The sequence below is a fragment of the Catharus ustulatus genome, chromosome W (assembly GCF_009819885.2).
Source record: "Catharus ustulatus isolate bCatUst1 chromosome W, bCatUst1.pri.v2, whole genome shotgun sequence".
Taxonomy (NCBI): domain Eukaryota; kingdom Metazoa; phylum Chordata; class Aves; order Passeriformes; family Turdidae; genus Catharus; species Catharus ustulatus.
In genome coordinates, this window is record NC_046261.2 from 3,362,027 (window position 1) to 3,375,785 (window position 13,759).

General features: G+C 39.3%; 1 protein-coding gene across 3 annotated transcripts in view; it reads left to right on the top strand.

Annotated features, from left to right (window-relative positions):
* Positions 1–13,759, top strand: part of LOC117005069 (zinc finger SWIM domain-containing protein 6) — a 255,440-nt gene that overhangs the window by 209,723 nt on the left and 31,958 nt on the right. For all 3 annotated transcript variants that reach the window (XM_033076307.1, XM_033076305.1, XM_033076308.1), the window contains exons 7-10: positions 236–382; positions 2,955–3,101; positions 5,734–5,994; positions 9,167–9,302. In XM_033076307.1, the coding sequence (XP_032932198.1) occupies positions 236–382; positions 2,955–3,101; positions 5,734–5,994; positions 9,167–9,302 (691 nt within the window). The remainder of the gene's footprint in view (positions 1–235; positions 383–2,954; positions 3,102–5,733; positions 5,995–9,166; positions 9,303–13,759) is intronic.

Here is a 13,759-nt window from a genome sequence, read left to right on the forward strand (position 1 = left end):
TTTCTATGGCATTATTTTTTTTTTCCTTTTTGGGGAGGAGGGAGGGAACTAAATAAAAAACCTAGCAAAAAGAACAGAGGTTCCCTTCAAATGTTGGCTCAGAAATAATCCTTTAATTCTCTTGCAAAGTTTTAAAAAGAAATCAAAGGAAACAAGCCCTTTCAAGTAACCTAGCAAAACAGGCTATTGCAGACATGGAAGCATTGCTATTCCTCAATTATTGTCTCCATTTTAGAACATGTTCCTACAGCCTGTGCGAGGGTGGATGCGTTACGATCTCATGGATACCCACAAGAAGCACTGAGGCTAGCAATAACTATTGTTAATACACTAAGAAGGCAGCAGCAGAAACAGCTGGAAATGTTCCAGGCTCAGAAGAAAGGTAAATGCGGGGAAGAGAGAAGGGCAAAGGACATGACAAAGTGACAGTAACATCGGACTGGAATTTTGTATGAGAAAACTGCTTTTGAAACTAAAGCAAAAGAGGTGACTTTAATTCTTCAGTCCAAACATAGTGGTAGTGTCACATTCTGGATGTTGGAGGTTTTTTAAGCTGTATTGTGAGCTCTGCAGGGCAAGGGCTCTGTTCTGCCTTCGGCAATACATCTAACATGATGGGGCCTTTATCCCAATCAGAGGTTTTGGTTACACAGTGTAAATATTAGTCCTGTGTAGTTTATAGGCTTTTAAACAGAGATTTGCATTTAGAATGTCAAGTATTTAAAATAATTTTTCTCCTCTGATGTGTAATTTAGCAGACCTATATATTTCTGAGGTGGAAGCCTAAAGTTGACGAGGCCAAGACTGCACTACAGAAATTTATCCAGTTTGGCAGTTTCTTCCAAAAGTCTCTGATGATGCTTAAAACTTTAGTGGATTCACATCACTGGAAATCAAGTTTTTGAAACACTGGCTTTATAAAGTGTTCTGTGGTGTTCCTCTAAACACTACCCCTATTTTCTGAAGGAACATTCTTCCAAAAATAATCTTTCACTGAACTTTTTCATAGGTTTGGAGAGGAAGTGACGTGGAAGAAGAAAGGGTTGACTTTGTGGTTAAAAATGCATGTGGAAAAATTAAAATAACATTCTCAGCTACTACAAGAAAACCGTTAATTCAAGTTTTATTTTAGATCTTTGTTGCTACTTTTAACTATGTGTATCCTCACAAGTTGTAAGCAAAGATACCAGTGTGAAGTCACGTGTAAATTTTTGAACTGTATGTACAGGTGTTTTCCCAGAAATCTTCATTTAGAAATTGAAGACAAGGTAGATACCTGACTGAAAAAAAAAATTATTTGGCAGTTCCTATGTGCCTTCATTTCACAATACCCAAGGAAGAATTTTTGAGCACTATTGTGGATCCTAGATTTCAACAAACTTTAAAAGCACTTTGCATTATTACTTAGGAGAGTTTTTCTTAGTCTTTTTATCATGTAATATATCCTTCCTTAACATGAAGTTTGTAATTTCTATTTTGTTACTCATTGTTTTGTTTTCTTCACTCTTATGTTTGGAATTTAAAGAATTTTGTTTTAATAGTGCGAAATACGCTTGTCTTCTTTATAAGCGGAATAACTCTGCAGCTACAGTTTGAGTTCAGCAACCACCACATGCTTCTACTTAACTCTCATTCATATGACTGATCTGACATTCGTGGAACCAGTTGCCTGATTTAAAGTTAAATGGCTGTATAAAAAGAATACTGAAGCCTTTGTTTGGCATGACACGAGTGAAGCTCATAACTAGACATAACAGATTAAATTAAATATAAGTGAGTCAGTAAGGTCACTGAGATTAATCCTTTTTGGTAATATTATGTTCTTCTTAATGTTCTTTTTAGCACATGCTATTTCCAAGTAAGACAATTATTTACTACTTTGTTTTTCATATTACATATCAGTTGATTCTTTAAAAAAAGCCACTGTCCTGAACGCTGAGTTCAACAGTGATTGTTTCATTTTGTAGCTCCACACATTTAAAGGCAAGAAGCAAGCTTTTAAAGCTTTGTGATAATACTTATGATTACTCAGAAAGATGGCACTTTGTGAACATGAGAGCACAGAGGCAGGTACAAGTTAGTGTGTAATAAGCAGAGAAATGGAGCATCTGTAATGGCTTGTATACGATTTTTAAATGGTCACCTGTAATGCACCTGATCTCTCATAGTTCAATTGCGTATGTATCTAGGAGAAAATGCTGGGGAGTTGAAGGGGAACTACTGCCATAAGATTCTGAGTTAAAAGGGATTTGGGTCATCTCTAGCATCTTTTACTACAGCAACACTTCCTTCAATTCATTGTACTAAACAATTTTTTCATGTTGTAACTGATTGATGGATGAAGGCTACAAAACAAAGTATCCATGAAAGTATTTGTTGACTGAAACCTTAGAATGACAAAAAATGCACTTAAAGGACAATTTTTTAATTGTATACCTCATTTAAACACATTATCCTTTTTTCTTTTTTTATTAGGAGCTGTCATTGAGTTTATTACTTCAACAAATATTCACATGCAATAAGTTCATATTTTATTTATTAAAACTGAACATTTCAGAATATTTTATTTCAGTGCCATCAACTTCATTTAAAATGTTAAAATGGTACTGTATCTTTTGAGTGAGGAAACAGTAGTGAGTATTTTACCAAAAAAAGTTTTTGCTATAATTTTTGAGCAGACATTTGAGAAGTTACTGTTAACAAGTTAGAGATTTCAAAAGATACTGCAATTGAAATACTTTGAAGTACTTTGCTGGTGCTTGAGATCTTTGGCCTTTGTCCATTTTCTTTTTTTCCTCTTTTAACATATTTATGAAGGGCAATGATTTCACACTTAGATATTATTTTTTCCTTCTAATCAGAAGGGCATTTTAATCTGTTTTACTTCTATATATGTTTTGAGGGGATAATATACACTCTTTCCCTCCCTCCTCCCTCCATCTTTTCTGTGACAGAGCTTCTTCAAATAGGAGTTACCTCAATAACAAATCTTGAAGGTTGGGTGGGACATCCTTTGGATCCAATTGGCACCCTCTTCAGTAGCCTGATTGAAGCCTGCAGGGTGGATGATGAGAGCTTCTATGGATTTTCAGACTTCTCAGGTAAGGCCATGCAAAGGGAGCAATCTCCTTTAAGTCTTCAGTAACCAGAGACATTTTTCTACCTTACCTTTCCCAATTAAATTCAAAGCTAGTGTCTTTATAGTATAACAACTCACATTTGCATTCCCTAAGAAAACATGAGGTAGAGAAAATGTTTCAAGTAAAACTGTTATATGAAGCCTTCAAAAATTACCAATTACTCATTCTTGAAGGCAATTCTGTATTTTACACTTGAAATAAAACTGAATAAGTTTATAGCAGCAACCTTCTTTACATACGTTATTCTAGCCTCTTTTGGAGAAATTACAGGAAATCACAGAACTGTTGAGGTTGGAAGGCTTCTCTGGAGATTGTCTAGTCCACCTATTCTGATCAGAGCAGGGTCACCTAGAGCAAGTTGCCCAGGACTGTGTCCAGTTCAGTTTTGAATGGTCCCAAGAACGAACACCATGCAACCTTTCTGGGCAACCTCTTAGTGTTTGACCATCCTCACAGTAAAAAAGTGTTTTCTTAGATGGAATTTCCTGTATTTCAGTTGGTGTCCATTGCCTCTTGTGCCTTCACAGGATACCACTGAGAAGAGTCTGGCTCCGTTTTCTTTACATTCGCCCATTAGATATTTATATATTTTGGTAAGATGCTCCTGAGCCTTTTCTTTTCCAGGCTAAACAATCCGAGCTGTCTCAGTATCTCATATGGGAGATGCTCCAGTCCCGTAATCATCTTTGTGGCCCCTCACTGGATCTGCTCCAGTAGGTCCATGTGGAGCCCAGTACCAAACATGGCACTCTAAGTGTGGGCTCACCAGTGCTGAGAAGAGGGGAAGGATCACCACCTCTGATCTCCCTATTGTGGTCCAAGATATTATTTGACTTCTTAGCTACAAGTGCACAAAATACTTCGAAGTGATGACAAAATGCTTAAAATTCATAACATACATGGTTTATAAAGGTTATGAATTGGAAAATAGTATTGCAGTATTAATACATGATTTTGGACAAGGATGTATATGCCCATTCTAACTTAAGTATTTCCTTCTCAGGAACTTAACTGATTTATTACTTATTCTCAGTCTCTTTCCACCTCTGTGGTAGTTTCTTATCACCTTCTGTGCGGTCAGAAACTTGAGTCATTCCTCTGCCTATAGATCTTTTATATACATCCCAAATCTCCTTGGGGCTTTTCCTCAAAACTAATGTTATTCAATTAGATTTTCTCCAATAAACTTTGAATCCCATATCGACCAATTCTGGAAGAACTTCAGTTAGAAATCAGATTCTTTGCAATTAGAAAAAGAACCCAAAACAACCCCATGAAATAAAAATAGTGTGTATTGAAACGTAAATTTCCCCTACACTCATGTATGCAATCTACTAAACGCATTTTGCCATCTCATTTGCTGCAGCTGTCCATCTCCTTACGTGTATATGTGACAACGTTTTGTTCCCAAATTAGACTGTAAAGTACAATAATTTCATGAGTATAAGGCGCACCGGAGTATAAGACGCACTTCCGGGTGTCAGCAAATTTCCGAACTTTGTCCATATATAAGGCGCACCGGAGTATAAGGCGCACTTTTTATTTACAGCGAGGATCCGCGTGCAACAAAGTAACGAATTAGTAACAGAATCGCGTGATCGCGGAGTTTACTGGCAGGTGCTCTATTTGCAAACATTTTTCATGGATCGGCGTAGCTTTTAAACGCAGCCCCAGGCGCCCTCCCCGTGCTGCGGGTCCTGGCACTCCCACCCGGCGTGGGCTCTCACAGGCTGCTGGCTCTCACAGACTGCTGCGGGCTGCCACAGGCTGCTGGCTCATGCTTCCGGGTTGGCAAATTTCTGAACTTTGTCCATATATAAGGCGCTCCGGGGTATAAGGCGCACTTCCAGGTTCGGACCAAAATTTTAGTCAAAAGGGTGCGCCTTATATGTGTGACATTACTGTAATAGAGGTTAATATAGCATTTTGTCATATGGTGTATTAGTGAAGCACTAAATCAGTGCTCTTTAAAGCAATTTATGGCTTGGTCTGTGTGGAATTTACAAATAATCTTGACTAAAAGTAGCATTTCTAGTGTTAATAAAAGTCAGAAACATTGCATGTTTATCATAAATGCATCTAACAAATTTAAAAGCATGAAGAGAGCTTTAGCAATGAGAATGCTTTAAAATTGTGGCATTCCCAGGCCTACTGTATTTGCATAATCCTAATAGCTTCAACTGAAATCTATGCAGGTGTATAAGCACCTTCCCTTTCCACTTGTACAACATCAAAGCTTTAAGGAGATACAGAAGTGGGTGGAGGGAAATGTTGAAATAGATCATCCAATGTTGGCCTCATTAACACAAAGCTGGAGAAACTGCCTTTCTCCAAATAATGCAGTTTAAAATGAAAAGTTTTATTTTTACTAGAGTGGATTTTTTTAAAACATAATTGTTTTGTATATTTCTGCAATGTGAAATTGGATCAGGTAGTTTATATTGGATGATTGGGTATTGAGATTGCATTCATAATTTAAATATTTTTTAAAAATTAATACTGACAGAGGAAACAATTGAAAATGTGGCATTATAGCCTGATTATGGATTTTAATGATTTTCTGATGTGTTGTTCTTTGTGTCACCCTTTACAGAGAACATGGGGCAATGCAAATCTCTGGAGTATCAGCACCTGCCTGCACACAAGTTTTTAGAAGAAGGGGAATCTTATTTAACTCTGGCTGTGGAAGTAGCATTGATAGGGCTGGGACAGCAACGAATAATGCCAGATGGCTTGTATGCACAAGAGAAGGTTTGTCGAAATGAAGAGCAGCTCATTTCTAAGCTACAGGAAATTGAATTGGATGACACTCTGGTGAAGATTTTTCGAAAACAAGCAGTCTTCCTATTAGAAGGTAGTTTAATGTAGACACTAACTGCTTTTTAAAACTGTCTTCACTTACACAAGCCCATGGAATTAGTATTCCAATGGAAACTGCCTTATATACTTAAGATGTTTTTTGATGTAGAACTCCAGCAAAGTTTTATTTCCAATCTCTTATGAAAATCAAACATACTTCAGATATCACAACTGTAGAGATAAGGCATCTACTAACCTATAAGCCTTTATTTTTAATTTTTATTGCATTTTCTTCTTTAGATTTGTTCAGTATCATATTTATATAACCCAGGCTCACAATCAAATAATATAGACATCAGTTATCATCAACAGTTCTTAGGTAGTAAATTTGAAAATGTCATTTGTATCCTGAAAAAGGACTGGCAGCTTTGTAAATGTATGGAGATTTTTACCTCTATTCCCCAGTGAACAGCTCAGAAAATCCACTTTAAATTTTCTGGGACAGAAATATAACACTTCCTTTGTAGCAATTGGGAATATAAGTTGCCTCTGAAGTTTGTATCATAACTGAAAGTTGAAATATATGGACAAATCTTAAGGCTTAGGACCTGGTCTTGTGAATAAATTTTGATTAAGACAAATAACTTGTGTTTGGGAATTGCAGTTGTGTATTGCAATAAAATCTGAACAAAAAAGTGCATGCTTTTGCCTTAGCTTTTAAAAAGGCTTGACATATAACACTTAAGCCTTATTTTCTAATAGTAATTTTGTGGGTTCTAAGATTATTATTCTAGATTTTGGGGGTTTTTAACTGGAGGAAAAAAACTTTAAAGGAACTAAGTATCTAAAGGCATGGTCCAAGTTCTGAGTGCTTTCTCAAGGGATGATGGGGAGTTTGATACAGCTCTAGGTAAGTTGTGAAGATTATTACACAGCAGTCAGGTTTTGCTTTCTTTCTGTAAGACATCTGTCTTTTAAAACTATTTTTTTAAATAGAGGGGATGCCGTATGTTGTTTAGGGTTCTCAGCTTTGAGTCACTATTATTGCCCAGATCCTTAAAGACTTTGGTACCTACTGGTGGTACCATTTGAAACTGTAGAGAAGCTGCACCATAAGGAGAGTTGCTGCTTTATGGCCTTTGGACAATGAACAGCTTCTTGCTGTATCCAGCTATTCACCACCATAGAGGGATTCTATGGATTTTAAAATCAATTTGCTGTATCTGTTTACTGGTCAGGATGCTGTATGAGGAAAAGGCATGATTTCTCTCTGATACTTCTAGTTTGCAACTGTGATCAGTGATATACTTTTTTTCTTAGAGTAGTAAACATGTGATCATAGCAGGAAACCTGCTAAAATAGCTATCTACAAAATTACTGTGATGAGCAGCATGCAACAATGGTCTTGCATTACTGTGTGTTGAGAAATCTGGCTTTTCTGCAATAACTTCAGTTTACTCCACATTAGGCAGAAACCGCCAGATCACATGGAGGAAAAAGTGTGCAGTGATTTAAGATTCTAATCATATCAATTGTGGTTTTATAGTTGAAGTTCTATAGATATAATAAAGTAAGTTTAACCCAGTATTAGGCTGATTTCTATGCTTTAATGCAGATTAATGCATGCTGTACCTTTTGAATGCATGGGAAAGCAGAACATAAGACTGTTGCAAGAACTGTTCTATTTTTTTTGCTTGACAGCTAAGTTAATGGCAAAATATATTTTCATATAAATGCTTTGTCATTTATTCTTTGTCTTCTGAGTTTCTGAATGGAATGCCAACTGGAAAACAGACATGAAATGGCTTCTTTCATACAAGCAATGCCAGCTAGTTTTGAACGGCTTTCAATTTAAAATGATTGAGACACAGTCACCTACTTAATCTTCATTGATGTTTCCATTGTGATCAGCTCCAGCCTTCAGAAATGCCCACCTATGGAGCTCAGATTTTTTTTCATGCCTAGTGATTTTTATCTTTGCATTTTGTGCTAAGGCACCAGTCAAAAACATTGATGAAACGGCTGTGCTCGTCTAAGTTGTTAACATCTCTCTCTCATGGAGTTCATTATCTCATGCAGCAGAAGTGGTTGAATAAATTTTGTGAGTACTCCTTATCTGCTTCAGTGAAGAGTCAGTCATGTTAGTTTGAACCACTACTGGAAGCTATGATACACGTGACTGCAATGAAATATGCTCACACAGTCATTTATCCATCCAAGTGTGGTGGGTTGGAATCTCTAGTAGAAGTAGAAGTGGTAAATTCTAGGACTGCTGGCTGCTATTTGTGCAATAATTATCCAATAATATTTAATGTAAGATTCTTATTCTGTATCTTGTGATGTTTAGCATCCAAAACTCTAGCCACTGAAGTAAGAAACTGCTTGACACAATGTTCCTATTGATAGGAATAACAGTCCGAAGGTTGCAGGAAAAATGAAAAAATGGAATTCCTATGCACTATGAGTACTCAGAACTCAGTAAGCAGTTTCATGCAATTTTTTTAAATTGTCATTTCTGTTGTCAGTCTTACTGCTGTTATGAAGTACTGCACTGAGCATGAGCAAAATCTATTGCCCAACAATGGGAATAGTTTCCCCACAACAAATATAATTTTTAAGATTATGTAGCTAGAATAGACCAACAAAAGCAGCTTTGATGCAAGATCTGACCTAGTCTTCTCTGGAGACCAAGTCTAGACCAAAGGGTTGTTTAAATACCTAATGTCAGGTGAGAAATGTGATAAGGATCAGGTGCTGCTGGACTGATTAGTCATGTAAATTCAATTAAAGATACCTGGTTTTCCACTATAGCAAATTTTTTTTCCTGTGGATTTGTGATAACACAATTATGCACCATCAGAGGGTGTGTAAGAATTTGTGTACATAATACACAAAGGCAAAGCTAGGATTATCACCTTCTGTTTTGCATACCATAGATTTGCTGAATGAGCCCCATGGAGCCCTGGGACAATTCTGTCATTTGTATGTGCATTGGTAGTGTGCTTAGTACTATACAATTTACAATGTCTCTCGTTGTCTCAAAGAATAGATGACATTTAATATACTTGGATTATATTTCACAGACATATAAATAGAACTTTACCTTTTGTACAGCAAACTGTCTCTGAATATCAACTCCAACTCAAGGTGTAATAAATGGGTTTTAAAGATCCAGAAGCTGTTTTAACAGTCTGTGAGGACTGATATTATCTTTTTCTTTCCCATAGCTGGACCATATAGTGGTTTAGGTGAAGTCATCCATCGAGACAGTGTTCCAATGCACACATTTGCCAAGTATCTTTTTACCTGTCTCCTACCTCATGATGCTGAATTGGCATACAAAAGTGCACTGAGAGCTATGCGGTATGTATTCCCAAGTCATCTAGAAAGAACACAAGTAGCAGTTTGAAAAATGGGGAAAAATTTGGTAGTCAAGACCTAGCCTTTTTTTCTAAAAGCATTGTTCTGTTTAAGGAGAAATTATTTTGGTTCTGTCATCTGTAAAAGCAGTCAATGTCTGTACTAACTACAGTATAGTTTATAAATGTAAAATTAGTGTTTATATACAACTATAAAACAGCGTTCTATGTTACAAATCCTTCTAGAATTCCCCTACTGGGACTTGTGGTTTTATTTTGAACAACAGCTTTAGCACGTGTGTGTGTGTGTTCTTTTACTGATGTGGCTGCGTGTGTATGATGCTAGTGGCAAGGAAATGAGGAGAGAGGCATCTCACTAGCAGTCTTAGGATCATCTACTGCTTAGCTGATTCCCCCCACTTTAGGTAATGATCATGATGTCATCTGGTCTGGAATATCACTTTGTTCAGTTTGGATCACCTGTCCTGACTGTGTCTTCTCCTAACTTCCCATGCACCCCCAGCCTCTCCCCAGTGAGGCAATACGAAAAGCAGCAAAGGCCTTGGCTCTGTGTAAGCCCTTTTCAGCAATAACAAAAACATCGCTATATTATCAACCCTGTGTTCAGCACAAATCCAAAACACAGCTCCATACCAGCCACTGGGAAGAAAATTAACTCTATCCCAGCCAAAACTAGCACACTCTAGAAAGCCAAATGAGGAGAAAATAGTCCCATGTTCAAAGGACTAAATGGGATGGCATGTATCAAGTTAGGCCAAAGGTCTGCTTAGCCTGTTTGGGTTTTTTTTGCCTCCAAGAGTGTCTAATAGTAGGTGTTAGGGAAGGAATGTAAGAAATATGAGAAGAAATTTGCATACTTACTGCTTACAATTATAATTTTTGAAATTGAATTTTTAGAATTTGAATAAAAAGACACAAGTGTTTTTTATAAAATCAATTTTTTAAAAATTCTATTTCAGTCACTACCTTAAAGTGTTTCTCAGAGATTGTGGGGAATTTTCCTCCTTAAACCAAACTACTGAGGCCACATTGAAAGGCTAGAATAGACATCTATGAGTAGCTTTGCACAGTGCACTGAATGCTTCAGTGAATGTTACGGCAACATGCCATTCCTCTTGAAGAAGTATTTGGGCTTTCCCCAGAAACAAATCATAACTGATAACTTCTTTTCTGGAAGTTTCCTTTCTCAACTGGAAAAACAAGCAAGACACTGAAAAATCCAAATTTCTAGTTGATTATGGGGAGCTCCAGACATCTTTTGGCATGAAGTTGCCATCTTGGCCAAAGAAGTTGCTTTTCAGACAGACCAGTATAAGAAAGAGTTGTCTGTTTCTATCTGGTAAAATCACAGGAGACATCAGAATAATCAGGGCTGTTCTCCATATCTCTCGTGGCATCACTTTTAAGGCAGATTGGGAAGTTCAGCTTTTTAGCATTATTTACTGATGAGTTTTTAATTTTTTTTATATGTTTGGCACTCTTAAATGTGGACTATCTTGAACTGCGGTGGTACAAGATGCAGACGCTTTCTATTCCCTGTCTGTGTTCCTCAAAATATCTCAAAAATTCTTATGAAGAACGTTGGTTACTTTTTCCATTCATGCCAAAGGGATACTTCAGTATACAAAGCACTCCTGATAGAAACCAAATGAATAACTAATATACCTAAATGTTGTTGGGGGGGAAGGAGGGGAAGAAAGAAAGAAAACAGGAAGACTGAATGTTGTAGTGGGTTAATGTTGACTGGACACTATGCACCTACTAATGACACTCTCTCACTCCCCTCCACAGCTGGACAGGGAAAATTTAACAAAGGGTTCATGGGTTGAGATAAGGACCGGGAGAGATTGCTCAACAAATACCATCATGGGCACAACAGGCTCAACTTAGAGATATGCATTGAATTTATTACACTAACAAAATCAGAACAGCATAATGAGAAGTAAAATAAAACCTTAAAAACACCTTCCCCACAAGCCTCCCTCCTTCCAGCTCTGTCTCCTACCCCAGCAGCACAAGGAGATGGGGAATGGAGGTTAGGGCCAGTTCATCACCTGTGGCTTCTCCCACTGCTCAGGGAGAGGAGTTGTTCCCTTGCTCCACTGTGGGGACTTTCCCCTGGGAGACCATTCTCCTCGAACTTCTCTGATGTGAGTCTATCTCATGAGCAACAGTTCTCTGCACACTGCTGCAGTGAGTCCATCCCATAGGCAACAATCCCCTGCAAAACAATGCAGTGTCACTCTTCCATGGTGTGCAGTCCTCCAAGGACAGGCTCCTCCTGTGTGGGACCCTGTCTCCACAGGTCTCCCTTGAGGTCATAGCCTCCTCTCAGGCATCTACCTCCTCTAGCATGGGGCTCCTCCATGGGTTGTGGGTGGATCTCTACATCCCCATGGACCTCCATGGACTGCAGGGGGACAGGCTGCTTCACCATGTTCTTTACCACGGGCTGCAGAGGAATCCCAGCTCTGATGCCTGGAGCACCTCCTCCTCCTCCTTCTTCCCTGACTTTGGTGTCTGCAGTGTTGTTCTTCTCACATGTTCTCACCCTACTCTTCTCTGGCTGAAATTACAGCTGCGCAACAATTTCTATTTTTCTTTCTTAAGTATGTTGTCACCATTTCTAATTGACTCAACCTTGGTCAGTGGGGCATCCATCTTTGGAGTGACCAGGGATTGGCTTTGCTGGATGTTGTGGAAGCTTCTGGCATCTTCTCATAGAAAACACCCCTGTAGCCCCTCCACTGCCAAAACCTGGCTGTGCAAACCTATTATGAATGTGTCTCATATTTGTGAGGTGGAATGGATCAGAAGAGGGAACTTTAGCCATCTCTTTCTTTATGGCATGGGTAAAATGTTTCCACACAGAAATCTGCATGGTTGCCCATACTTTTAGAAGTAGAGTGTATTTCTTTCTTCACTTGGACATTTATGAAAGAAGCTAACTTCCCAAGATGACAGCTAGTTGCTCTCCAGACATAAGTGTTTAGTGTCAGTCTACACCGGTCATTGACCCATGATGGCAACTCTGGAGCATTTTGCCCCTTTGCATTCAACATTATCTGTTGTCATTTCTCTTTTTGTTTTTAATCTTCTTTTAGTGTGTGGAACACTCAGTGTGAAATTGATGGAATCTGTGACCATAAGGCCTTTCATGCATGCACCTCAGGGCTGCAAGGACAAGGTGTGCTATCCTTGATGGTTGCTCTTGTCTACAGTTCTCTGCTTGCAGAACTGAAACACATGGAGTACAGCCTTGGAGAATGTGGATCTGGAGTGACCTAGTTGACTATTCACTTGGAATATGAACTCAAATGTTTTGCTTCCTTTGGCTGATTGCCTGTTAAGCCTAAATTTCAACCCAGGCTTTTTGAGTCAGCCTTTAATGGTGATGTTTAATCACAAAGCAGCTTTGCTAAAACCTAACTAAATAATTGATGTTTCAAAGAGCAAAAAAGTTAAGAACGCTAAATCTGCTTGTTATAATGTTCCTTAATCTTGCCAAAATTGCCTGAAAGCCACCAATTCACAACAGCATTTCTTTTCACAACAAAGGAACATAGAAGATGGGAATGAAATTCAAAGTGACAGATTTTCCTTTCATGATCTTTGTCTATTTGCTGTTACTCATAACCTAATAATCCTTTTTGCATTATGTTAGGATTTTTCCTGTTTGTTGAAATGATTTCGTAATGCTTTTTTTTCCTCCCCCTTCTGTGCTTGGAAAAAAATTAGCTGGGGAATTTATATGTACAGTAAATTCACGAATACAAGCCGCACTGAGTATAAGCTGCATCTCTGGGTGTTGGCAAATATTTCGTTTTTTGTCCATAAATAAGCTGCACCCGAGTATAAGCCGCTCTGTCGTTCGCAGCGAGGACCCACGTGCAACAAAGTTGCCAAATAGTAACAGAACCGCGGCAGGGCGGGGTTTACTGGCTCAGCTCGGGCTGTGCAGGCTCGGCCCGCTCGGGGTTGCCGACGGGGCCAGGTGGCTGCCACTCGGCGGGGTCACTGGGGGCCAGCCGCCGCTGCCACTGGGCTCGGTCACCACGGCCCGACGCTGCCCTGTAGTGGCAGGCAGGGACGGAGCCCCCCTTGCTCCCGCGGCAGCGGGCAGGGACAGAGCACCCACCTCCTCCCCAAGCCGCGGCAATGGCGGCGCGGGGCCCCCGCCACCTCCCCAAGCCGCGGCAATGGCGGCGCGGGGCCCCCCGTCTCTCCCCCGGGCTGCGGCAGAGGAGGGAAGGAGAGAACTCTCCCTCCTCTCTCCCCGCCCCCCGTGCTGCCTGCAGGGAGCCAGGCTCCACCCGTGGCACAACAGAGTAACGATTCGTAACAATCGCGAAATGCCGGCTTTGCAGCTGCTCGGCTCGGCACTCTGGCTGGCACTTCTGAGGTTGTAAATGTCAGAAAATTATTCACATATTAGCCGCT